At 50.2% G+C, this 23,893-nt stretch overlaps 1 protein-coding gene and 1 long non-coding RNA gene across 2 annotated transcripts in view; both read right to left on the bottom strand.

Moving 5' to 3' along the window:
* Positions 1-2,857: 2,857 nt before the first annotated feature.
* The window catches only part of LOC119045901 (DNA dC->dU-editing enzyme APOBEC-3F-like), a 28,521-nt gene continuing 7,485 nt past the window's right edge, over positions 2,858-23,893 (bottom strand). Inside the window, exons 8-12 of the mRNA XM_053662005.1 lie at positions 6,848-6,943; positions 4,754-4,895; positions 3,948-4,245; positions 3,605-3,719; positions 2,858-3,129 (exon numbers count right to left, since the gene is read on the bottom strand). Coding sequence (XP_053517980.1) covers positions 3,120-3,129; positions 3,605-3,719; positions 3,948-4,245; positions 4,754-4,895; positions 6,848-6,943 — 661 coding nt within the window. The 3' untranslated portion in view covers positions 2,858-3,119. The remainder of the gene's footprint in view (positions 3,130-3,604; positions 3,720-3,947; positions 4,246-4,753; positions 4,896-6,847; positions 6,944-23,893) is intronic.
* LOC128626836 (uncharacterized) lies at positions 7,413-23,718 on the bottom strand. The gene is made up of 3 exons (XR_008390915.1): positions 23,677-23,718; positions 11,313-11,424; positions 7,413-8,223 (listed from the first exon to the last, which is right to left on the bottom strand). It is a non-coding gene; the product is annotated as an uncharacterized LOC128626836 (long non-coding RNA).

Here is a 23,893-nt window from a genome sequence, read left to right on the forward strand (position 1 = left end):
CTCAAGGACAAGACCCACAGCTCCTCAGAGCCTCAGTTTCCCCGTCTGGCAGAGGAGACCCTCATGCCTGTCTCGGGTTTTCTGGAGGGGCCGATTTCAGGAACTGGTTCATGCTGTACAGGTCAGTGGTGGAGTGGAGGCTGCAGGACGGGGCTGCCTGCTGGCAGGAGGTCAGTACCTCTGGGCTCACAGAGCACAAGGGAAGGCTCCACTCTGCTCCAAGGGCCCCCACACCGGGAGAAAGGACATGGTGTCAGAGGCTCCCCACTGTGATGTGCCCGCATGGCCATGGGAGGAGCTGCCCAGGACTCATCAGCCTGTGACCTGTGACTGTCAGCAGAGCGCTGACCAATGTGGGAGACTGAGACCAGGTGACTCTGCCCGGGGCCACTCAGCTACGAGGGGGCAAGGCAGGGTGGACTTCACAACCTGACCAGCCTTACAAACTACCACACACTGGGCAGCTTTAAGCAACACGAGCCTTCCCTTCCACAGCCCTGGTGGCCAGAGCTTCCTCTGCAGGCTGCCGTGTCGGCCACAGGTGGGGCCTTTCCCCTCCAGTGCGGCTGAAACCTGGGCTTATTCAATGTGCATCCAACCTCTGTCTTCACCTGCCCTTCTCACGCAAGTCCCTGTCCTGGGGTCTCCTCGTCTTATTGGGACACCAGCCGTATTTGATGAAGGGCACACTCACTTCGGCGTGACCTCACCTGAACTAATTCTGTGTGCAGGGACCTTCTCTCCAGTGAGGCCACCTTTGGAGGTTCTGGGGAGGACGTGAATGTCGGAGGGATACTCTCCGACCTAGTACATGCATTTTTCACATTTATCATTGAAAACTTTGTTATGTATGTTGTGGAGATTGCACATTGTGCCACTGTATCTTTATGTATGTATTTATTTTTAGAGAGGGGACAAGGGAGAGAGAGAGGGAAAGAATCTCACACACCCGCAACCCAGCTATTTGCTTCATCTGGGAATTGAACCAGCGATGTGTTGGTTCAGAGGCCAGTGCTCATCCAGTGAGCCACACCAGGCAGGGCTGATCTACCATGTTAATGCTCCTATTTCAGAATGTATAACCCCTGCTTTTTAGCAAGTTACACAGCCAACGGAAATAAAGGCCACATTTCCCAGACTCCTTTGCTGCTAGGTGTGGCCGAGTAACTGGGCCCTGGTCAGGGAGGTATGAAAATAAACCTCGGAGAGCAGTGTCTGGGAGGGACCCTTCTTTAGGAGCAGCTAGCTTGGTCATCTGCCCCTTTCTCTTCCTCTTCCCCCATCTAGCTGACAGAACGCAGACGTTACTTGTGAATACATTTTGGGCCAGGAGGACAAAGTCCCTGCACATCCTGAGGGTGGCGCAGCAGAGAGCCGGCCACTGTGCAGGTCCGCGGGCCCATGAAGTACCCACTCCAAAGTCAACGCCAGGTCACGCCTGTTGGAGGTGAGTGCCCACTGCTGGCTGCGGGGCTGCAGGAGCCCGGGCTGCATCCTGCCCTGGCTGCAGTATTCCTGGAGGTGCTGGGTGTGAGCGGGAAACAAAGAGGGGTCGGGAGTGGGACAAGCGACTCCCTTGGAAGACACCTCCTGGAGGTCCCCATGGGTCTCTGAGGCAGACCGTCTGCTTTGTCCTTTTCTCCGGGACGAGAAGGTGATTTTGGCAGCACTCTCTGGCCAAGTTCAATGACCCAGATGGTCAAGAGTGTGTGGTCTGCAGTGAAGCCACCGTGTGCCTCGCACCACACACCAGGATGGCCAAGGTCAGGGAACAAACTGCTGCCTGGTGGGATACCCAAGACATTCTCTGAAATGATTTTATGGACATATTCCCAGTACATGCATTCCTCTTGCTTGTCCCTCCCCTCGGCTGCCCGCCCAAAATCCCACCACACAAGGATCATCTCCTGCTCCCTGCTGGCGGCCCCACGGTCCAACCCACCCTGACTGGAACTTAACCTAGTTCCTCCCCAGGACAGTCCCCGAGTCCTCAACTCTGAGGTCCGGGGACCAGACACCTTCATTCACGGTCCACATTGAGTGCCTCGGCGGCCATGTCTCTGGCCTAATTCCCAACTGCCCTTTGCTTTCTGTTCTGCTTTTGGGAAGCTCTGGTCACAGACACCCTCTCAAGTCCAATCCTACTGTTACTATAAAATTTATTTAATGTCAATGTAAATGCACCACTAATTTTTTTCCTGTTTCTTCTTCCTTGGAGTCCCTAGGAGACAGCTCCCCCAGTGTCCCCCCAGTGTGATGTGGGAAAGGGTGCAGAGGGGCGGAGTGTGAGGGGGCTGGGGAGCTCCTGGGGCCCAGCCTCTGGAATGAATGAGGCTGGGTCAGGGTCACGGTGGGCAGAACCTGGGACTCAGACACACGGGACAAGGCTCCAGCTTGTATCAAATTCAGACAGCTCTCCAGTCACTGTGTGGCTCAGCTGGGTCCCCCACCAAATGAGAGTGTCCTACGCCCAGGGGCTCAGAATGGGACTGCATTGTAGAGGACCTTCCTAGAGGTGATCAAACTTAAACAAGACACTGAGGGTGGACCTGATCTAATCTGACTGATGTCCTTACAAGAAGAGAACATTGGGACACACAGAGGGATGCCATGGTCTCACCAGCAGTCACCCACAGGGGAAAGGCCATAGAAGGGCAGAGGGAGGGGGTGACCATCTGCACCCAGAAGGACAGGCTCCCAGCCAACACCTCAACCTTGGACATCCAGCCTCCAGAACTGCGAGGGCCAAATGTCTGGTGAAGTCACCCAGTCCGTGGAGCAGTCACTGAATCACCTCTGAAAATGCAGGTGTGTGCGCCCCAGGTGCAAGGAAGCCAGAAGAGTCAGACACTGGAGCCCAGAGTCACAGAAGCTTTATTGGATTTGGCCAAAGTGAACGAAGAGAAAAGCAAGCCCTCTCCAAGTTGTCTCCTCCAAAAGCCAGAAGGCGAGCATTTCTATGCAGCTGGGAGCAGGACAAGGGCGGCTTCAGAGACCTGGAGAGAAGCCTGTTTTCCCTCCAATCAGACTCAGAGCCTGGGGCCCACAGCGGGGCTGGGCTCCCCAGGGACGCAGTCTTCCTCCTGCAACACACTCGGGAGGCCCCTCGGACCCCGAAGTCATCCCCTGCTTGACAAGGAGACAGCACGTCAGACACTTCTGACCCACCTTCCCGAGACAGAGGGACTTGAGCAGGAAGAGCTGTTCCCAGGGGAGCAGCACCATGACTGAGACACAGCTACTGGATTCTAGCTGCCCCAAAGGTAGGGGCACTCGGGGGGCAGGGGCTGGGCCACAGAGCTCCTCAAGCAAGCCCTGGCAGCCAAGTGCCATCGCTGTCTGCTGTGACACTCCTGCACTTTGTGCCCATTGGTGTTCATTTTAATAACAGGATTCGGTTACTGTGGTGAAGTGGGAGGGCCCAGTTAAGGGGTGGGGCCCCCTGTCTGGGGGAGAGGGAGGCCTTGAGGGGTGAAGGGAAAATGGGTGTGGGGGGCACCTGAAGGAGAGAGAGGCAGAGAGGACAGAGCTGGGGTGCAGGTGGTGGGAGGGGAGGGGGCGCAGGAGGGAGCAGAAGTGGCAAGGGGGCTGAGGGAACACTCACCAGAGGATTTCTTCAAGCATCTTCTTCAGAGCATAATAATTTCGACGTATACCCTTCCAATACCTGAAGGACCTTCCACGGTGGTCCACGAAGTTGTCCCAACAGTATTCAAACTCTGATGCAAAGAGGGGAGACGGCAGTCAGCTCTGGCCAGGGAGCCCCTCTGTCCTGACCCTCCCCTGGCCTCGCCCCTCAGGGCCTGGTCTCCTCCCTGCAAGGTGCCATCACTCCTGCCTCAGATCCCCAAGTTCCCCTTCCACTCACTCTCCCTGGGAAACTCCAGGTGCCCCCCAGCCCCGTCCTATCCCCCAGACAGTCCTGCCCCGGCTCCCTCTGCTCTCACCCTCTGGAGACATCACGGCCACTTCGACCCCTGCCTGGTGCAGTAGTTGAAGCCCCTGCTGCTGGTCTTCGTCCTCACACTTGTACAGGCGGGAGGCAGAGATGTTCAGGCTCACGTTCTCGTGCTCCCCCAGGAAATGGACCACCTCCTCTGCACACTCTAAGCAGGGGCTCCAGGACATGAACCAGGTGACATGGTAATTCACACGACGAGACAGATACTGGTCATCGAACCAAGAGAGGAAGCACTGTTCTGCATGGAGAGGCTCCTCCAGGTAGCCGTTTAGGAGGTGGGAGGGCTGTTGGGTGCAGGGACAGGGCACAGTGGGGTCAGGGCTTGGCTGCAGGCTGGGGGGCCGTGTCTGCTGAGGCTGCCTCCTCCTCCAGGGAGACCTGGGCCCAGGCCCAGAGCAGGCAGGGGGCCCGCAGGGCATGGGAGTGGGTTCCTCTCTGGGGTTCACACCTGCTGGGTCTGGAGGAGTCAGGGGTGCAGCTGGGGAGGACCCAGCCACCAGGCCACCGCTTGGGGCCACCTAAGGAGCTGGTGCTCAGCAGGCCCGACTCTCTCAGATGCCCCTCCCTCCAAGACTGCAGAAGCCCGGGATGAGGTGCAGACCGATGGTCAGCAGACTCTCTAAAAGAGGCCTTGTGGACCAGTCCAATGCCAGGGTGCACCGGGATTGAGGGGATCAAGTGGGGACCTCAAGGCCTAAACCTGAAGACAATGGTGTGGGGAGAAGGCTCTGATATTTTACTTGTTTACTTTCCACATCTGTGCCTTAAAGGACAGGACTGTGGGTCCTGTACCTGGTTTCGAAAAACCCCCCAGTAGTAGTCCTCAGGGCAGTCATGCTGTTCTTCCTCTACCTCGAAGCAGAGGTAGGTGGCGTTTCGGTCGGGGGCCTCTCGCAGGTTGCGGAAATTGAAGTTGTAGGTCTTGGGAGGTAACCTGTCCATTAGGATGGTGGGGGCAAGCGAGAAAACAGCAAATGCAGAGTGTTTCCCGGGCTTTCTCCCATCTGGCTTGGCCTCAACATGGGCCCCTGACCCCCTGGTGCTATGCCTCCCCTCCCCCTTCCACCTACTTTCTCCCAGGCAGGCTGAAGGGGCAGAGGAACAGGAGGGGTCTGCAGGGGCAGCAGGGACCCGTGTCCTCTCCCATGGGATCCCAGCTCTGCTGCTTCCAACAGCACAACCCACCCCCACCCCAGGTTCCTGCCCACCCATCCCCAACCCATGTGAATATGGAAATGCGCAGTACGGTGCTGTGTCCCCACAGGCGGTCAGCCACCTGTTAGCAAGGACGCCAGCAAGGGCCATCAGACACCGAGCTTAGTGCACTGGGGGCCTCAGCCTGCTCGCTCAGCCGGGCTCCGCAGCCTTACGGACTCCTTCCCACACTCCAGGGCTCTGCTCTGGGCAGCTGAGTCCCAGGGGCACCGGGACTCTCCCCAGGGCAGGGGGAGGTGCTTGCCCACAGAGGCCTGTCATTCTCACTAGGGGGTGGGCCCTCAGAGGTCAGGAAAGTTCAAGAAGTTGACTGGATATTCTGAAAAAGCTGCTGGCCCTTCCCTGGTGATACAATCCCAGAGGAACAGGGAAGCGCTCTCTGTCTCTGGCTCCGGGTGACTTGTGCAAACACTGTTGTTCTGCATGAGCTCTCTCTCTCTCTCTCTCTCTCTCTCTCTCTCTCTGTGTCTCTCAGGAACAGGGCCGCTGTGTGGGTGTAGCGGCTGTGTGGGCCTGCAGCAGAGGCACGGCCACCGAAGGTCTCAGTCTGATATGAAACAGGAACTGTAAACACAGGCCTTGGTTTCCGCCTGGCCGAAGACTCGGTTGAACTTTTTCCATGGAGGGACGAATGGAGATGGGACATTGGACACCCAGGGGCAGGCTTCCACCAGAATAAACCTTGCCCACTGCCATCTCTGGGTGTAGGTCCCTGCCATGCTTGTCTCCTGATGCTGTGGAAGAGCCTGGTGTCCACGGCACCACCTCCCCCCCCAAATTCTAGTTTTTTAAATGCAGGTACATTCGTGCCTAGCCTTTGTCCTATGCAAGTTTTTTAACTCAAGCTAACAAATAAATTCACAGGCTCCGGCACTGTTCTCAGGGCTCCAAGTATGTGAACTCCCCTTCTCCTCCCCAGAATTCTCTGGGAGTCACTCCATTTCATAGAGGAAGAAGCAGGGCAAGACAAGGAGCGGCCTGGTCAAGTCCCGGGGCAGGTGGGTGACAGAGGGTAGTCACAGCCACAGACTGCGCAGGGCAGTGTGTGCCCTGTGTGGGGAGACGCCCTTTGCCACCCAGTTGTGCACGGCGGGCGTTTCTCTGACCACCAGTGGCCCTGTTCTCTGCTCTAGCTGCTGGTCGCTGAGCTTACAAATGCCAAGGGCGTGGCCTTGTCTGGGAGCAGAGTGGCTTCACTCTTCTGCACACAGTGGGGCTGTCTCAGAGACTCACAGACCCTCTGGCCCAGGGAGCTGCTCTCACAAGGAGTGTGTGTTGGGGTCCACAGCACAGAAAATGGGTCGAAGTCCTTCCAACTACACTCACCAACTGCCCGCCCATCCCTCAATTTCATTCTAATTCTTAAGAATGCACAGAAAATGTAGCTGGGACAGTCCCCATAGGCAGGGAGGGGACATTCAGCCCCACAGACTGGCAGACTGAGAGGGGGACCAGAGGACAGAGCCTGGGGGCATTGTGGGAGGGGCCATTGAACAGCAAGAGTGGGGACATCCCCAGAATGGGGCACAGACCCCCATTGGAGTGGGAGTTGAGGGAAGGAGCCCAGAGGAAGGAGAAGCCAGGGTGGTGGGTGGACAAGGCTGAGGACAGACCCCACAGGGCCCACTGTGCAGGAAGGGGCTACAGAGGGGACAGAGTGGGCAGCAGTACCTGGGCCAGGGCTCCATGACGTCGTCCTCTTGCCTGGCTGTTTCTCTGCTGATTTCTGTCCCCAGCACTGGCTCTGCCTTTGTGCCCAGAAGGCTCCTACTTCAGGAAAGTCCCTGGTCTGAGGCCTCCCAGCCTCCTCGGCTCAGGCCCCACCTCTTCCTGCAGGGGCTGCAGGGTGGGGGGGGGCCCCCCCGGGCTGTGGGCCTCCTGTGGCCAGACCCACCCTCCCTGCTTCCTGGGCCCTGCCCCCTGGCAGAACTCCTCCCCTGCTGCACACAGGCCCCTCTGGCCAGCAGGACAGACATCCTTGCAAAGGGAAAGTGAAAGTGAGCATGACAGAGGTGGGTGGGACCGGCCCTGCTGCAGGGAGCAGGACAGAGGCCCTGCTCCCCTGGGAGGAGCTGGCTGGAGCCCCTCCCACAGCCCTTGGCCCCAGGGCCAGTCCACACCCAGTGCTGGCCCCTCACAGCCTGTTGAATGACCCAGGTGATGAGAAGTCTAGACTCTGGGTCAGGGACAGATGTGCTTGGAGTTCCTGGTTCTGTGCTTGGTGGCCTGTGCAAGTCCCCTCAGCCTTCCCGTGGTGGGGAGAGAGGGCTGCTGCTCTGGTCCCTGTCACCCAGTCGGGTTTTCACATGTTGGGGTGGGAGGCCTCCCGCAGTCACAGGGCAGATGCTGTGCTTCCCTGTGTGGCCAGGCTCTCAGCTTATGCTCTTTGCATATGAAGACGCTTTAATTTTACTGAATGGTTTTCCTTTTTAATGGGTTGATTTTGAGAGAGAAGAAGACAGAGGGGTCCGTGATGGGTGAAAAAGAGCAGGTTACTTGTCCCACTGGTTCATACTTGTCCTGGCATCTTCTTGTTGTGGCCTGACTGGGGTCAACCCTGCTTATTGTTCCTAGTCTGGTAAGAGGGTTTTACTTATCGATTATTTACTCCGTGAGTCACGTGCCAGGAACCCTACCTCAGGGTCAGGGCCAGAGTAGAAGGGGTCCCACCGCCCTGAGGATGGGCTCTGCTCTGTGAATGCAGTCGGTGCTCCAAGCACTGCTTTCTTCACACAGCGGAGTTGATGTAAGAAAAAATGCATTCTAGATGCCCTTAATGTGCATTAAATGTAATGATACAAAGAAGATACCAATATCATCTCTTCCTTGCAGTTAAACGCACATTTTTTCAGCACACTGCAAGAAAAAGAAACAGAACACAGATCAGCAAGGTGTCAGCCAGGGACGCAGTAACCAGGCCCAGGGAGATTAAACACAAAAGGGGACTGATGGGTTTATCTGTGATGTCAGGCCTCTGGCTCCGTTTCCCTGCAGGCGCCGTGGCTCTGTCCTCCTCTGTTGGCTTCCTTCCACACCAACTCCTTCCCCTGAGGTAGAAAAATGATTACAGCAGCACCGGGCCCCACAGCTCCCCCACATCTTCTCCCCATTCCACTCAAAGAACCCAGAGCAGCTGTGTCCAAGATTTCGCAGCCAGCATCCCAGGATTCACACTGATTGAACAGGCTTGGTCACGTGGCACTCCTGAGCCAATCACGGTGTGGCTGGGGTAGAACCCAGAGATCCGCCCACCTCTACCTTAATGGCAAAAAAAGTCAACCAAGCAGCAACGAGAAGGCCAGGCAGAAGGGTGCTCTCACTGACATCAGACTATTCTTAACATGTAGAATACTACCTTGTAATTTAAAATCATTGATGAATTCAGCCTTTTTTTGGGGGGAGGGGTACAAATTAGTGATCCATGGTGTGAAAACTCTGAGGAATTGTGCCTAAAGACGATGCTTTAAAGATCTAATACCTAACGATTATTCTTTGCAAATCCACGTGCTTCTAGTTGCAGATGCTCACACAGTTACTACAAATTCTTACCCCTAATAAATCTCTCCTTCGCCGATTCCCCCAGAGGTAATGATCAGCCAGTGGCATGGAGCATCAGGACGGACGTCCTGCTGTGCCATGTTCTGAACTCTGTGCTCACCAGGCACCAGTCTCCAACCCCATGTCAGTGTCCCCTGCAGACGGATGTTCCCAAGGCAGCACCTCTGTGTGCCTCATCCTCTCTCTGCTTCTGCCTCTTCTGTTCCTTCCTTCTAGCTTCTCATCAGTCTGGTTTCTCTGTTTACACAAAAACTATCATTTCTGCCCCAAAATGGGCCCCTCACCCCAGGTCTACCTGACCTTCCATGTCCAGCAGCTAAAACTGACGGAGAAGACCACAGCATCTGAACTCAACAAAATGCACCTGCACCTTGGCTTGGGCTTAAAGGAAGTAATTTAAAAATCCAGAAGAGATGATCTACTTCCGCCAAGATGGAGGCATAGGTGGATGTGCCGTGCCTTCTCACACAACCAAGTTTAGAGAAAACTAAATATTAGCAACAGAAAACACAGCCAGAACACGGAAAATTGAACTTTTCGGAAGTCCGTTAACAACAAATTCTTCAGCCTGACCGGTAAGGGGCGAAACCAGCGGCTGGTGAAGCGGAATTGCACAGGAGGTCTCGGTCAGACGGACTCAGGCACGGAATCCAGACGCGCGGAATCCAGGCGCAGGGTTGGACCTAGTGAGCGACCGAGCGAGCCATAAGGCGAGCGACTGCGGGGGAGACAGTGGGGGAGCGGTGCTGCGCATTGACTGTGGTCACGCATTTGTGCGTGGGCGGACAGGCGAGGGAGTGGGCGGTTGGACCTGCCTGGCGGGTCCCCGCGGCAAGCGGCAGTGGAGGGCGCCGCCAGTTCCCCACTCTGACCCCACCTCCACATACAGCGTCATAACCCAGCGACTCTGAGTGGCCCGGCCCAGGTGAACCACCTGAGACGCTAATCCTCACCCAGCTGTGAGAAACAGCAGAGGGGGTCGCCAGGTCCCCGCTCTGACCACGCCCCCACATACAGCATCACAACCCAGCGACCTGGGAGTCCAAGGCGCCGCTTCTCACACTTAAAGAGCCAGAACAGACCAAAAATGTCGCAAGATCTCAAAGCCCCAGAGCCCATAGATCTAAGCGATGAAGAAATAGCAAAACTCTCAGACGCACAGTTTAAAACACTGGTCATCAGGATCCTCACAGAACTGGTTGATTATAGCCACAAATTAGACAAATATATGAAGGCGAAACTAATTGAAATGAATGGAATTGCACAGGACACCAATAGCAATGAAAAGGAAACTGGGACTCAAATCAATGGAGTGGACCAGAAGAAAGCAAATAATGGCCAAACAGAAAAGAGTCAAGAAGCAAGAATTCAAAAAAATGAGGAGAGTCTTAGGAACCTCCAGGACATCTTTAAACACTCCAACATCCAAATTATAGGGGTACCAGAAGGGGGAAAGGCACAGCCACAAGTGGAAAACTTATTTGAACAAATAATAAAGGAGAATTTCCCCAATCTGGCAAAGCAAATAGACTTCCAGGAAATCCAGGAGGCTTACAGAGTCCCAAAGAAGTTGGACCCAAGAAGGAACACACCTAGGCACATACATCATCATTACATTAGCCAAGATTCAAATGAAGGAGAGAATCCTAGAAGCAGCAAGAGCTAAGGGGATAGTCACCTACAAAGGAGTTCCCATCAGACTGTCAGCTGATTTCCCAAAAGAGACCTTACAGGCAAGAAGGGGTTGGAAAGAGGTATTCCAAGTCATGAAATCCAAAGACCTACAACCAAGATTGCTCTACCCAGCAAAACTTTCATTTAGAATGGGAGGACAGATAAGGTGCTTCTCAGATAAGATCAAATTCAAGGAGTTCATCATCACCAAGCCCTTATTATATGAAATGTTAAAGGGACTTATCTAAGAAAAAGAAGTTTAAAGAAACATGAACAGTGAAAGGACAACAAACTCACAGTTATTAACAACCACACCTAAAACAAAAGCAAACTAAAAGGACAGCTAGATCAGGAGTGGAAACATAGAAATGAAGATCTCAAGGAGGGTTAGCAACAGAGGAGTGGGAGGAGGAGAAGGGGGGAGAAGGTACAGAAAATAAGTAGCATAGACAGTAGATAGAAAATAGATGGGGGGGGCAAGAATAGCATGGGAAATGTAGAATCTAAAGGAATTGAGACACACGGTCATAAACTAAAAGGGGGGGTAATGGTGGAGGGGAATGAAAGGGGGAATAGAACAACTGTAACAGCATAATCAATAAAAAAATTTTAAAAAAAAGAAGAGATGATCTTGCACCAGGTTCCACACCTGGTCCAGTTAGCCATGGAAGCCTGAGGGCCCACCAGTGTGGGAGAGGAGAGAAGAGGCAGCAAAGGAGACACTGGTTCAGTAAGTAATTCAAGGTGTGTCTACAAATCCTTTGGAACATCGTGACACCTTCTCTAAGAGTACCTTCCAAGGTCAGTTTATAAAAGCAACACAGACTATGCTCCCCAGTGAGTGGAAAGCAACACTGAAGTGGACCAACTAGCAGCAGGGTAAGCCCCTGGTAGACAGAAAAACCTTTGTTTCCCGGTGTCACGAGGAGAGAGCTGGCCTGTCACACACCCAGGGCTGGCTGCACGTCTCGATCTCACTGAGATCTGGGTGGCTGCCGAGCTGATTCGTCCAGGAGCTGGAGAAAAAAACATGGCCATAGCTCAGATTACACCTCATACCTCGTCACCTGGGCTGTACCTCATCCCCATGCCAGGGCTGTTGTGTCTTTGTTGGGGATCCTAATGACTTCTCCATCATTAGAAGTTACTCGTTACTTTGCTGTCCAAAGCTGAAACATGTATGAGCTATGGAGACAGTGGAAAGACATGAGCCTTGCTGAGAGCCTCCTCGTCTCTCAGAACAGAGACCTAAGTTCTTGGTCCCAAACACTGACTGGCAGTAGATGCCCTCACTAAATCAGCTTCTCCTTCTCTCCAACCTTTAAACGTGTCTCCAGACAATGAGCAAGATGCTTGTGTGCACTACAAGACCACCTGGCCCTGATTGCACTGTGAATCTCTGCCACATAAGAAGAAATTAGTCAGAGGAGGTGGAGGAAATGTGGCCTTTGGGAGCGTCAGGACCTGCGTCTGAGCCCTAGACTCACCACAGAAGAGCAGTGGGATCCCACTCAGGAGGCTTGTGTCTATGCACCTGATGGCTGACTGGGAAATTCGTGAGGACTCTCCCATAAAGACTAAATTTGAAAACCTAGAATCAGATGGCTGACATAGTTGAATCTCTAATGTTAGCCCCTTTGCCTTCCTTCATGGCAGGGGTGAAAGCCAACTTTCTTCCATGTACTGAGTTCTGGCTCTTTCTCTCACACCCAACGAGTTGTCAAGTCAACCAGCACATATTACACCTACTGTATACACTGGCAAGGAATCCAGAGTCCTGTGTCTCCATGCGCATCTCTAAACTCGCCCTTGGGTGGGATCATGTGCTTCCCAGCTTCCCAGAGGACTAGATGACTGTAAAACTTTGTAAAAAATGATGACAAGGGAAAGTCCTGTTTTCTTCTCTTGGAAAGGTCTCAGCAGCAGAATTTCATAAGAACTAAGTATGTTTTTTTTCTTCTCTCTGGCTCTCATCTCCTGGCTCACTTGGTTCCCAGTTCCTGGGAGGGGGTGCACAGGAGTCCCCAAAGCCCCATGTGGAAAATGGAGTAGCACTGGAGATCAGCAGCTGTGGTTCAGCACCACGGACAGCTCCAGACCTCCCCCTCCTGGCCCATGCAGGTGAGTACTTTTGATACTAGCCCTTGGCCTTACTGCCCTTTTACAAGAGTTGGTCTGAGGGAGGAGCCTCCCTTCCTCTCATTGGCTTGCCTCCTGCTTCTTGATTAACTGGACCTACTCCAGAACTCCTGCTCTGACCTGGTAGAACCTTCCCCTCAGGGCTGCAATCCAAAAATTCCCCAGGAACTCTTTCCATTTGGACCTGTGCATGGCAAATGGAACATTCAGTGGTCTGTTTGTGGGACAAGCAGATACCAAGGGGCTGGGCATTTGTGGATTTGCAGGAGATCAAGTTTTAAGCCAAGTCACAGTGCTTTTCTGCTTCAAGCCTCCTACTCAGGTCAATGACAAGAGTACCCAGCAAGGGAAGACAAGAGTGGAGCCCAGAGTGTGGCTGACCCTTTCTTGCTGGCCTACCTGTGGCACCCGCAAGGGCTGACCCCTCCATCTTCAAGACTCCACTCTTAGTGTGATGCCTCTCACAGCAAAACTCCTTAACTGGCAGTCCTTCTTCCTCCTACCCATCACTGAAGGCCTTGAACGACAAAGTCTGGACCACTCTGCTTGCTCTCTGCCTCTGTCTTCCTTTTCTTCTGTCTCAAGTCTCAGGATTCACCTCCCTGTCTTTGCCTCCAGAATCTGCTTCACCCCTCTGAATTCTTAAATCTCAGTTCCTTAGACTAGCAACGTGGAATCACCTTTGATTTTTCTAGGGAATGTCCCATCTTCCCTATGAAAACTGCTAATGAAAACTTCTTATCATGTCATTAGAAAAAGTCTCTAAATCACTTAGTCATCCAATATTTTCTGAACCAAAATATATATACACTGAAGAACAGGGTGTTATTTTTGCGTATAATTAAAAGTGCCAAATCATTATATATACTTATATTTCACCCATTTCTATTTTATCACTATTTTTGTTTTCATTTTTGGCAACTAAAGCATAAGTAAAGGCAGAACAAATAAACAAACACACCCCATCTACTTATATTGTTTTCTTTAAATATTCTTTCCAAGCATTGAGTTTATTTATTTATTTTTTAATTATCTTTCGTCTTTTCACCCATCCCCAAACCCTCCCCTCTGACAGCTGTCAGTTTGTTCTCTGAGGGGAGAACACAAAGCTTGTTGACCAGGGGCAATGCTAACCTCCCTCTGCTGTGTAAGCAAATGGTCGCAGCCCCACCTAACCCCAGAACAGGAATCATACAAGCTACCACTGTGCAACGGGGTCAGGCCAGGGGCCTGAGAGACCCAGCAACTGAAAATGCAGACCAGGGTGGGTACTGGTGGGTGGAGGGACAGAGATAAAGAAAACTGAAGAGTTTCCTCTCAAAATGAGTCTGCAAGCCCCAATTCCCAAAACCTACAAAGAAATCTAATGCTGAGAAAGGAAGTTGATGTGCACTCGCACCAGCAGTGTCTGTGGTGTTGTGGATGCGATGAACAACTTCATTAGGACTGCAGAAGTCCTGTGGAGAAAAGGGACGGCAAGGCCACTCTCTCAGTGAGAGAGCACTTCAACCCTTGTGGAGACAGGCTTTTATTGCTTTTCCAGGAGCATTTCCTCAAGGAATGTCTTCATTCATCATTGTCAGGCAATAATGATCAAACAACAGATAACATCCAAAGAACTATGAGGGCTTGTTCTAAGTCAGGGTCAGTTAGCTAAAGGGCCATAAAACTTTGGGAAACAAGCTCAAGTCATGCTTGGACTCTTATCAGAAAATTGAGGACATTCTTAGCAAAGCAGGTTTCATAGGATTTTATGCATTCTTTCTTAGGCCTGATCCGGGGAACCTCTGGTTCCTGCTCAGGGCTGTACCACCCTCCAGCATTGTTTCAGGTTTAAGTCAGGTGGGGCAGGTAAGGCAGCCAAGAGATTAGGAGACTTGAAGATGGAGGAATAGGTGGGAACACTGTGCCTCCTCGCACAACCAAGTTTAAAGACAACAAAGTTTTAGTAACAAAAACACAGCCAAAACACATTAAATTGAACTGTACAGAAGTCTGACAACAATGAACAATTCAGCCAGACCAGTAAGAGGGACGGAGTCAGCGGCTGGTGGAGCGGAGTCCGGCAGGCAAAAGTGGCTGGACTGACCCAGGAGCACAGGCAGCAGTTGGAGGATCCCAGGTGTGGGGTGGCAGCGGGCAGACCCAGTGGGGGCGCAAGGTGGCTGGCTGACTGTGGTCACACATTCACACTCAGATAAACCAGGCGAAGGAGCAAGCAGTGAGACAGACCACACAGGCTAGGGCCCCAGTGCCAGAAGTTAATGCCTGAAAGCACCAATTGGAGAAACTTTTGGGGTCGAGGTGCCGGGAGAAGCTCCCAGGCTCACAGAGAGTTTGTTGGAGAGACCCACAGGGTCCTGGAGGGTGCACAGGCCCACACACCTGGGAGCTGGCACTAGGGGGGCCCAGTTAGCTTGTGGGAAATAGCAGAGGGGCCTGAAATCTGAGAGAGAGCTGGACAAACGCCATTGCCCCTCTCTGAGCCCCCCCCCTCGCCACATACAGCGTCACAACCCAGCAAATGGGTTGCTCCACCCTGGTGAACACCTAAGGCTCTGCCCCTCATACGTAACAGGCACAAACAGATCAAAACATGGCTCAAGAACAATTCAGAGCTCCATAGCCCATAACTCTAAGTGAACAAGAAATAGCCAACCTATCAGATGTACAGTCCAAAACACTGGTAATCAGGATGCTCACAGAACTGATTGATTTTAGTCACAAATTAGAGGAACAAATCAAGGCTAATTGAATTGAAATGAATGGAAATGCACAGGGAACCAATAGTGATGGAAAGGAAACTGGGACTCAAATCAAGGGAGTGGACAAGAAGGAAGAAAAAAATGACCAAACAGAAAAGAATGAAGAAACAAGAATTCAAAAAAATGAGGAGAGGCTTAGGAACCTACACGACATCTTTAAACACTCCAACATCTGAATTATAGGGGTGCCAGAAGGGGAAGAGGAACAGCCACAAGTGGAAAACTTATTTGAACAAATAATAAAGGAGAATTTCCCCAATCTGGCAAAGCAAATAGACTTCCAGGAAGTCCAGGAAGCTCAGAGAGTCCCAAAGAAGTTGGACCCAAGAAGAAACACTCCAAGGCACATCATAATTACATTAACCAAGATTAAAATGAAGGAGAGAATCCTAGAAGCAGCAAGAGATAAGGGGACAGTCACCTACAAAGGAGTTCCCATCAGACTGTCAGCTGATTTCTCAAAAGAGACCTTACAGGCAAGAAGGGGCTGGAAAGAGGTATTCCAAGTCATGAAATCCAAAGACCTATAACCAAGATTGCTCTATCCAGCAAAACTTTCATTTAGAATGGAAGGGCAGTTAAAGTGCTTCTTAGATAAGGTCAAATTCAAGGAGTTCATCATCACCAGGCCCTTATGCCACGTCCAACACTAACCATGTCGTCTGACAAAGTCACGGCATGGGGACTACGACCTCACAGAAGCATGTTCCGGCCAGGTGGACGTGGCATAAGTGGATATATGGTGTTGATTGTGTTTGTGCTGACTCTCGGTATTCTGAAGTTTACTTTTCTGATAATTTGGAATCTCCTAGAAATGATGGCTATTCTCAGAGCTGACCAACAACTAGGTCAGACTGAGAAAAATGCCACCTTGGTCTTTGCCCAAAATAATACCCTCTCTGGGGGCCCAGAGGAGGAAAGGCCCACAATGTCCAGTGAGTCCAAGGGGAAGAATATTTCCTTCCCTGACCCAGTTAAGCAGATGCAGGACAAGTTAATATTAGGTAGCAGGGAGCCAGAATTACCCAGAGCGCTCCCCCAAGTTAATCCCCTCTAATGAAATAGCCCCTGAATGTCTAAAAGTTGTTGGAGTAACAGCCCCTCCTTTACCTTGAACAGGAATATATATTAATTAGAATTTAGTAGGCAAAGAAACAGGAGAAGCTTGTTAGATACTACAAACTAAGCACATAGATACAATTACCAAGGAGTTAGAGTCCATAGTACATAGAGAAACATTTTGGACAGAAAGATAGATAGCTAAGTTAGACATCACAAAGGCTCTACAATAAATTTCCTAACCTCTGCTCGGTCTAGCGTACCTTTTGCCCCATACCAAATTCTAGACCTTTAATAAACAATAAGACATTCAAACTCTGTACATAGAGCTATTTCAAATTGTCTGATTAATGGTTCTCCTGGTCAAAACAATTTTTGTTTAATATAACTGAAACTATGGAAATTCTTGTACTTCTCCTGGTTACCTTTGTATTGATTTTTTCTGCTTAACTGATCATGCTATACACCTGCAAATGTTAATCACTACCTAAAATGAAAATACAAAAACCTGCTCGTACTTGCAATAAACGGAACAGAGCTTCACTGTCCTTTGAGGCATGTTGTCATCTGTTACCCATCGCTGACGCCTTACCCACCTTTGGGAATCCCTGGACCCTGCTGTGGCTGGACTGTGGCACCCTTAGGATATGAAATGTTCAAGGGACTTATCTAAGAAAAAGAAGATAAAAAATATGAACAGTGAAAGGACAGCAAACTCACAGTTATTAACAACCACACCTAAAACAAAAGCAAACTAAGAGGACAGCTAGATCAGGAGCTGAACCATAGAAATGGAAATCACATGGAGGGTTAGCACCATGGAGGGGACTGGGAGGAGAAGGGTGGAGAAGGTACAGAGAATAAGTAGCATAGACGGTAGGTAGAAAATAGACAGGGAGGAGGGCAAGAATAGCATGGGAAATATAGAATCTAAAGAACTTGTGACACATGAACATAAACTAAAGGGGGGTAATGGTGGGGGAGGGGATGTGCAGGGTTGAGGGGAATGGAGGGGGGAACGGGACAACCGTAATGGCATAATCAGTAAAATATATTTTTTAAAAAGAGGTTAGGAGACTTCCTGCAGACAGAATGAGGACTTGGGCTATGTCAAAGCCAAGGGGTGAGGGTCCATCACCCCCTTTTCCTATAGCCCCCCAAGTTCTTCCCTGAAGGCACTTTGTGACTGTGCCTGTCTTAGGCTGTCCCTCCTTTGAGGAATCTTACCCATCATTGGCTAACCATTCATCCATCCTAGGCCAAGAAGGGTGAAATAATGGTGGACAGAGGTGGTGCTCCTGCAAGGAAGATAAGCTTTGTCTCCTTAGCGGCTTGTGGTCCCAAGGTCTCCCACTCAGCCTTAGCCCTGGGGTATTACAGCTTCTGAAACAAGGCAGGATGTTCCCAACAGGAAGTCAAGAGAATCAACACATGAGGCCACTCCAGATTAAGTAATCTTACAGAACAATGTGATAATGACTTGAAAGCAGCTCCTTGGAAACCGTCACAGATCTGAACACCTGCACTGACTCCAGGCAGAGAGCTTTCCTCCTGGGATTTCTCAGAGGTGGGGTGACAGGTAGAGCCCACCCATGAACATCTGGCACATGGTGTGAGCTGCTGCCTTTCTCCACCTGCTGGACCCCTGCCCTTGACAATGTTCCAGAGGTCAGACCTCAGTCCCAACAGGCTGGTTGGGGAACATAACAGGAATCCCTGCAGCCAGAAGGAGGAAGATCAAGTCCAGTGATTAGAACACATGCCTAGTGTGGTAGGCTGGAAAATGCTCCCCAGCAGATGTCCACATCCTACTCCCAGAACCTGTGCCCATGTTACCTTGTATAGCAAAAGGGAGTTTGCAGCTGTGGGTCAACCAAGGAATTTAAGATGGGGAGATTATTCTGGATGCCCCCATGTAATCACATGGGTCCTTATAAGAGGGAGGCAAGAAGGTCAGGGCCAGAGGAAGGAGGTGTGGCCATAGCCCCACAGGTGGGAGTGATGTGCACTGAAGATGTAGAAAGGAGCCACAGGCCACGAGCCACGGGCCATGGAACGCAGGTGGTCCTAAGGAGCTAGAAAAGGCAAAGAAGCGGGTTCTCCCTTCGGAGCCTCCAGCAGGAACCCTGCTTTCAGCCCAGCCAAACTGACTTTGGACTCTGACCTCCAGAACCCCAAAGGAACAAATTCATGTTGTTTTAATTCATTAAATTTGGGTTAATTTGCTACAGCAGCGACCGGGAACTAATGTACCTGCAAACTGGGACTTCTTGCTTGTATTTTGGCAAAGAGGTGCTCATAATATTCCCTATTATATTTCAGATTTATTCTTTGCCTGAAATCACATTTCCTTTCAATAGTATATGGTTCCATCTCTCTGTTTCCTGAGAGCCTTTCCAGGGGTTTGCCAGTTCTGTCAGCCTTTTCAAAGCACCGGAAGTTGGCTCTGTTACTCGCATCTGTTTTGTGGTTGCTTTCTATTTTGTGTATTTCTCGTTATCTCTTTGGTCTTCTTTTCCTACTTTCTTTGAGTTTATGCAGCTGTTGTCTTATGAACTTCTTGTGTTGAATGTTTGTTTTACTGATTTTTCAGCCTTTTACGTCATATAAGTGTATCATACATTCTCATATGTGAAATTGTTTATTATTGTTCACTTCTAAGCATATTCTAAAATTACCACACTTTCTCTTATCCATGAATTATTTAAAGGGGACTCTTAATTTCTATTTTTTGTTACAGACTTCTTTTGGAATTACATGGCAGTAATTCCAAAAATATTCAGAAAATATTTTTTCAATTCAAGTTTTCAACATTAAATAAAGGTAGATTTTTTTTGGTGGGTTAAATGATCAATTTTCATAACTGTTCCAGGTGTGCTAAAGAGAATGTGATGCCTCTAGTTGTTGTAGACCACTCTGCCTGGTTCTAGGAATTGTATCTCGACCCCTTGTGGCTAAGGGCGAGGGACAACCTTTGGAATGCCAGCCACAGGAGACACAGCCTGTCTCTGGTAGCAAATGCTGCCTCAGTTTTCTCTCCCTGCCCCCAAAGCTTGGACGGAAGTCAATGACGGGTAAGACCCCTCACAGCAGGGGGCAACCTAAGCCAGACTCAATCACTTGCGAGGCTTTCATGGAAGGACTCGAGGGGCTGCAACAAGGAGCAATGGACTCTCGCACCCCCCCACCCCTCCCCCCATCCTCGGCTTTGACAAAGCCCGAGTCCCCATGTTCTCTGGGAGAAGCACTTCCTGGCTCTAATCCCCTTAAGCCTGAAAACCTGTTGGGGAGAGGTGCAGCTCCTTGCCTTGCTAGAGAGTGTCCTGGGGAAAAATCTGGCATCACAAAGACTTCCTGATAAACCTGTGAACTCTGCTCTGCTAAGAGTGCTTTCATTCATATGTTAGGGGTTCGAGCAGGAAACCTTAAAACTCTATTCCTGACAGACTCGGATTCATAGTAAGCCCTCAGATTTCTTTGAAATGTTATCTACTGTTTGATCCTTGCTGCCCTCTATTCCTGTGTATTACAGCCCAATAAAAGCCCGGGAGTGGGGGGGGAAGGGGGAGGGGTTTTTTTCTCCTAGGAGAAACTGGCCACTGCCTACTTCTCCTCCCCAAGCAGATCACAGCATGTCTCGGCCACATGCACTCGTGTCTATGGCACTCGGGGGGGAGGGGGCTTGCGAGAAAGTCGCCCCCACATCTAGTTGGTGAAATGTTCTAGAAATTCTCATTAAGTGAATCCTTTATTTCCATAATCCCCATTTCCTTTACCTTTTCTTTCTCTCTTTTTCTCCTTCTTTCTTTCCTTTTTTCTATGCTGCTTGCTGCATCTGAGTTACTGAGGGATGTATGTTAGACACAAGAATAATTAGCAACAAAGAACCAGCTGGCTCACAACAAAGAACCAGAGAAATCCAGAATGTTTCTACAGGACAACAGTTGAGTCCCTTTGATTCACATTAGGAAAATAAGGATGATTCTAAATTTAAAAAAATGATACAGAGATATAGGCCAGTTGGGCAATGGATCCTAATTTGGGAAAAACCAGCTAGAATGGATATTTTTGGGATAATTGATTTTGGGCTCTCTAAAGCCCGAGGCCCCTCTTGTTCAGGCAAGTCCAAGGGGATGCTAGTGTCCTGCCCTCCCAACAGCCAGTGCCTCAATTGTGCCAGAAGAGGGCGGACGTCATCCTCAACTTACTCCAGGGAAGGGGAGTGAAGGGACCAGTGTCTGGCAATTTACACCAGGATGGCCAAGATCAGGAGGGAAAGAGCTGGTCCATGGAACACCCAAGACATCTGCAAAATGATTTGAAGGACATATTTCCCAATACATACTTTTCCTCTTGCTTTTCCTTCTGCCCAGCTATCTGCCCAGAATCCCACCATATTGAGGCAGGAGATGGTCAGGAAGGAGGAAACTCCAGAGGTTCCCCAGGGCTAAGATAAAGGACATCAATACAGGACAGAGACCCGGTTCTAGGCCCAGTTGTTCCCGCTTTCTGGAAAAGTGCTGAATTATGGTGACACATGAATGCACCTGTGCAAATATTATATGACTCCTCCTTCATTATAATAGCGTTATAATAAATTAACATTGTGTGACCTCCTTCTCCAGTGGCCAATCAAGGAAAGTCATGGGAGACCACATGGGCAGTAGCTTTAAAGTAATACGACTACTTGTATATGTGCAGTAAAAGCCCACCAAAACTAGCCAGGAAAGATCGCCCTATAAAAATAGAGTTCTTGCCCTGGCTGGTGTAGCTCAGTGGTTTGAGCATGGGCCTGCGAACCAAAGGATCACGATTCAGTTCCCAGTCAGGGCACATGCCTGGGTTGCAGGCCAGTTCCCAGCACGGGACACACAAGAAGCAACCATACATTGATATTTCTTTCCCTCTCTCCTTCCCTTCCCCTCTAAAGATAAATAAATAAAATCTTAAAAAACTATTGTAGAGAATAGAGTTCCTCCAGTCCTGAGGGATCCATCTCTCTGCTTGGAGGTAGCCCACTCCCATGTTCTGTGGAGTGTGCTGTGGCTTAATAAATCTGCACTCTCTCTCTTTCTGCTATAAATTCTGTGTGTTCAGTTCAATTATTTGTCCATGATCACCAAGAACCTGGTTACCTGTGCCCACCTGTGACAATATTAGGATCGTCACCTGCTCCCTGTCGATGGCCCCATGGCCCAGTCCACCCTGACTGGAACTTGACCCAGTTCCTCCCCAGGACAGTCCCCGAGTCCTCAACTCTGAGGTCCGAGGACCAGACACCTTCATTCACGGTCCACATTGAGTGCCTCAGCGGCCATGTCTCTGGCCTAATTCCCAACTGCCCTTTGCTTTCTGTCCTGCTTTTGGGAAGCTCTGGTCACAGACACCCTCTCAAGCCCAATCCTACTGTTACTATAAAATTTGTTTAATGTCAATGTAAATGCACCACTAATTTTTTTCCTGCTTCTTCTTCCTTGGAGTCCCTAGGAGGCAGCTCCCCCAGTGTCCCCCCCCCCGTGTGATGTGGGAAAGGGTGCAGAGGGGCGGAGTGTGAGGGGGCTGGGGAGCTCCTGGGGCCCAGCCTCTGGAATGAATGAGGCTGGGTCAGGGTCACGGTGGGCAGAACCTGGGAGTTAGATGTTACAGACCCTGTCCGGCAGAGTCCACCTGTTGTGGCTTACGGCGAGAATCAATGCACAGCTGACAACAATCCTGTGTGGAAAAAGGGAACAGGCACAGCTGCTCTCTCATTATCTAGAGCCCTTGAAAATTTTTAGGGAGGCTGAAGAAGAGGGAGGAAGATGCTAAGCTCGGCATAGCTTGTTCCCAGGACTGAAGCAGTCCCTGGGTCTTCAGAAAGAGGATTCAGAATGGTTAAAAGACACATTGTCTCATTGTTTTCATTCCTGCATTTTTTACTATCTGAGGGAAGTGAGATCTTTTTCTTTCTTTAATAATTAATTTAAATCCTTTCTAAGTAGAATCTTTTTGATGTAACAATATTAGAGATCTCATTCTATCTACTGAAACATTTTGAGACTGAGATGTTACTTTTAAAACAGAAACAAAAATAAAATTCAGGCAAACCAGTATTTTCTAATTAAATCTCCTAAAGGAGAGAGTGAGACACTAGTCTTTATCTCACACCACCTGGTGCTGTTTGAACTTCTGCCCAACTTTTTTCTAAATAACTAAGTCCAAAGAGTCTTTATCAGGGAGACAGTTAGTAGCTTTTTTAAAAAACTGTCATATAAGCATAAAACACAGCTCTTTTTCTTTAGAGAGCCTATACTTATTGTTAAAAAGTTCCATTTTACTTTCAATTTCTGCCAGTTCAGATTCTGCAGCCCGTATTAAACCCTAGCTAATTAGCTATTGGGGAGTATAGTGTGGTGGGTCAGAAATGTACTGTTGGTGAAAACCATCAGGGAGGGCTGCCTGGTGTCCAGGGCACCCTAACCCTGCTTATGGGTTTCAGGTTTTTCCCACACATCTAAAACTGTGAGGGGGGCTCGAAGTACCAGGGGACCAACCTTTATGTCGCGCTCCTGGACTGAGCCCAGAGTTAAATTATTGAGACTGGAAGTCCCTATGAGGCCCCTACACGTCGTGGGGATTGACCCCAGACACCTCCGCAAGGCCCCTACTCACATAGGAATGCTTGAGAATTCAAGCCAAAGGGAGGAGATGCCTTTTATCTTCAGTGCCCAGCAAGAGGCTGAGACACTCATAAACAACCCTGTTAACTAACTGAGTTCTCAAAGCAATCTTTGGAGTCCAGTTGAAACAGAAACACTCATTTACTATCTGCTTTTTTGTTCACAGGCAGGCGGAGAGAAAAGGCAGAATCAAAAGGGCTGCAAAAAGCAGCTTAAAAAAAAAAAAGAATATACAGAGGCTCTTGTAAAAACGCTAATCGAAAGGAAAGTTCATTGCTCTCTCTCCCGAGCCTAAAACCTGATTGGGGACTGTGCCTCGGGGATGGGCTTGTGAGTGGTTTTACAGTGTGCCTCTTGTTGCGTGGGCTTTTGCTTGCAGTTGGCAGGAAACCTAGCATTCTTTCCTGGCCCACGTCCAGCTCATCCTGTCAAAGGTGTCTTTGTTGCGGCGAGCGACCTTGTGGCTCTTAACTGTTTGACCTCTACCCATGGGTGCGGCAATTCCCAGAGAGAGAGAGAGCAAGGCTTCTGCTTACTAAAGAAAGTGTGGTCACAAGAAAGGGCGACCTTGAAAAGATACCCATTTTCCCTAAAATACAACACACCCTACGCCCTCCGAAAAGCACTCGGGGTCCTCGGCCCTTACCTGGGCTGCTGCAGGCGTTCCACCCACACTGGTGTGTTGACTCCAACGGCCGATAGCCTTGGCTGAAGCCTTGGCACTCCCCTCTTCAGGGAGTGGCCGAGGCACCCTAGGCACTCTCCCCTTGAGAGAGTAGTCACGCCTGTTCCCTTTTTATACGTAGGATTGTTGTCGCCTGTGCATTCATTCTCACTGTAAGGCACACCAGACGGACTTGGCT

The sequence above is a fragment of the Artibeus jamaicensis genome, unplaced genomic scaffold (genome assembly GCF_021234435.1).
Source record: "Artibeus jamaicensis isolate MK-2021 breed Jamaican fruit bat unplaced genomic scaffold, CSHL_Jam_final contig_233, whole genome shotgun sequence".
In the NCBI taxonomy this organism is placed as follows: Eukaryota; Metazoa; Chordata; class Mammalia; order Chiroptera; family Phyllostomidae; genus Artibeus; species Artibeus jamaicensis.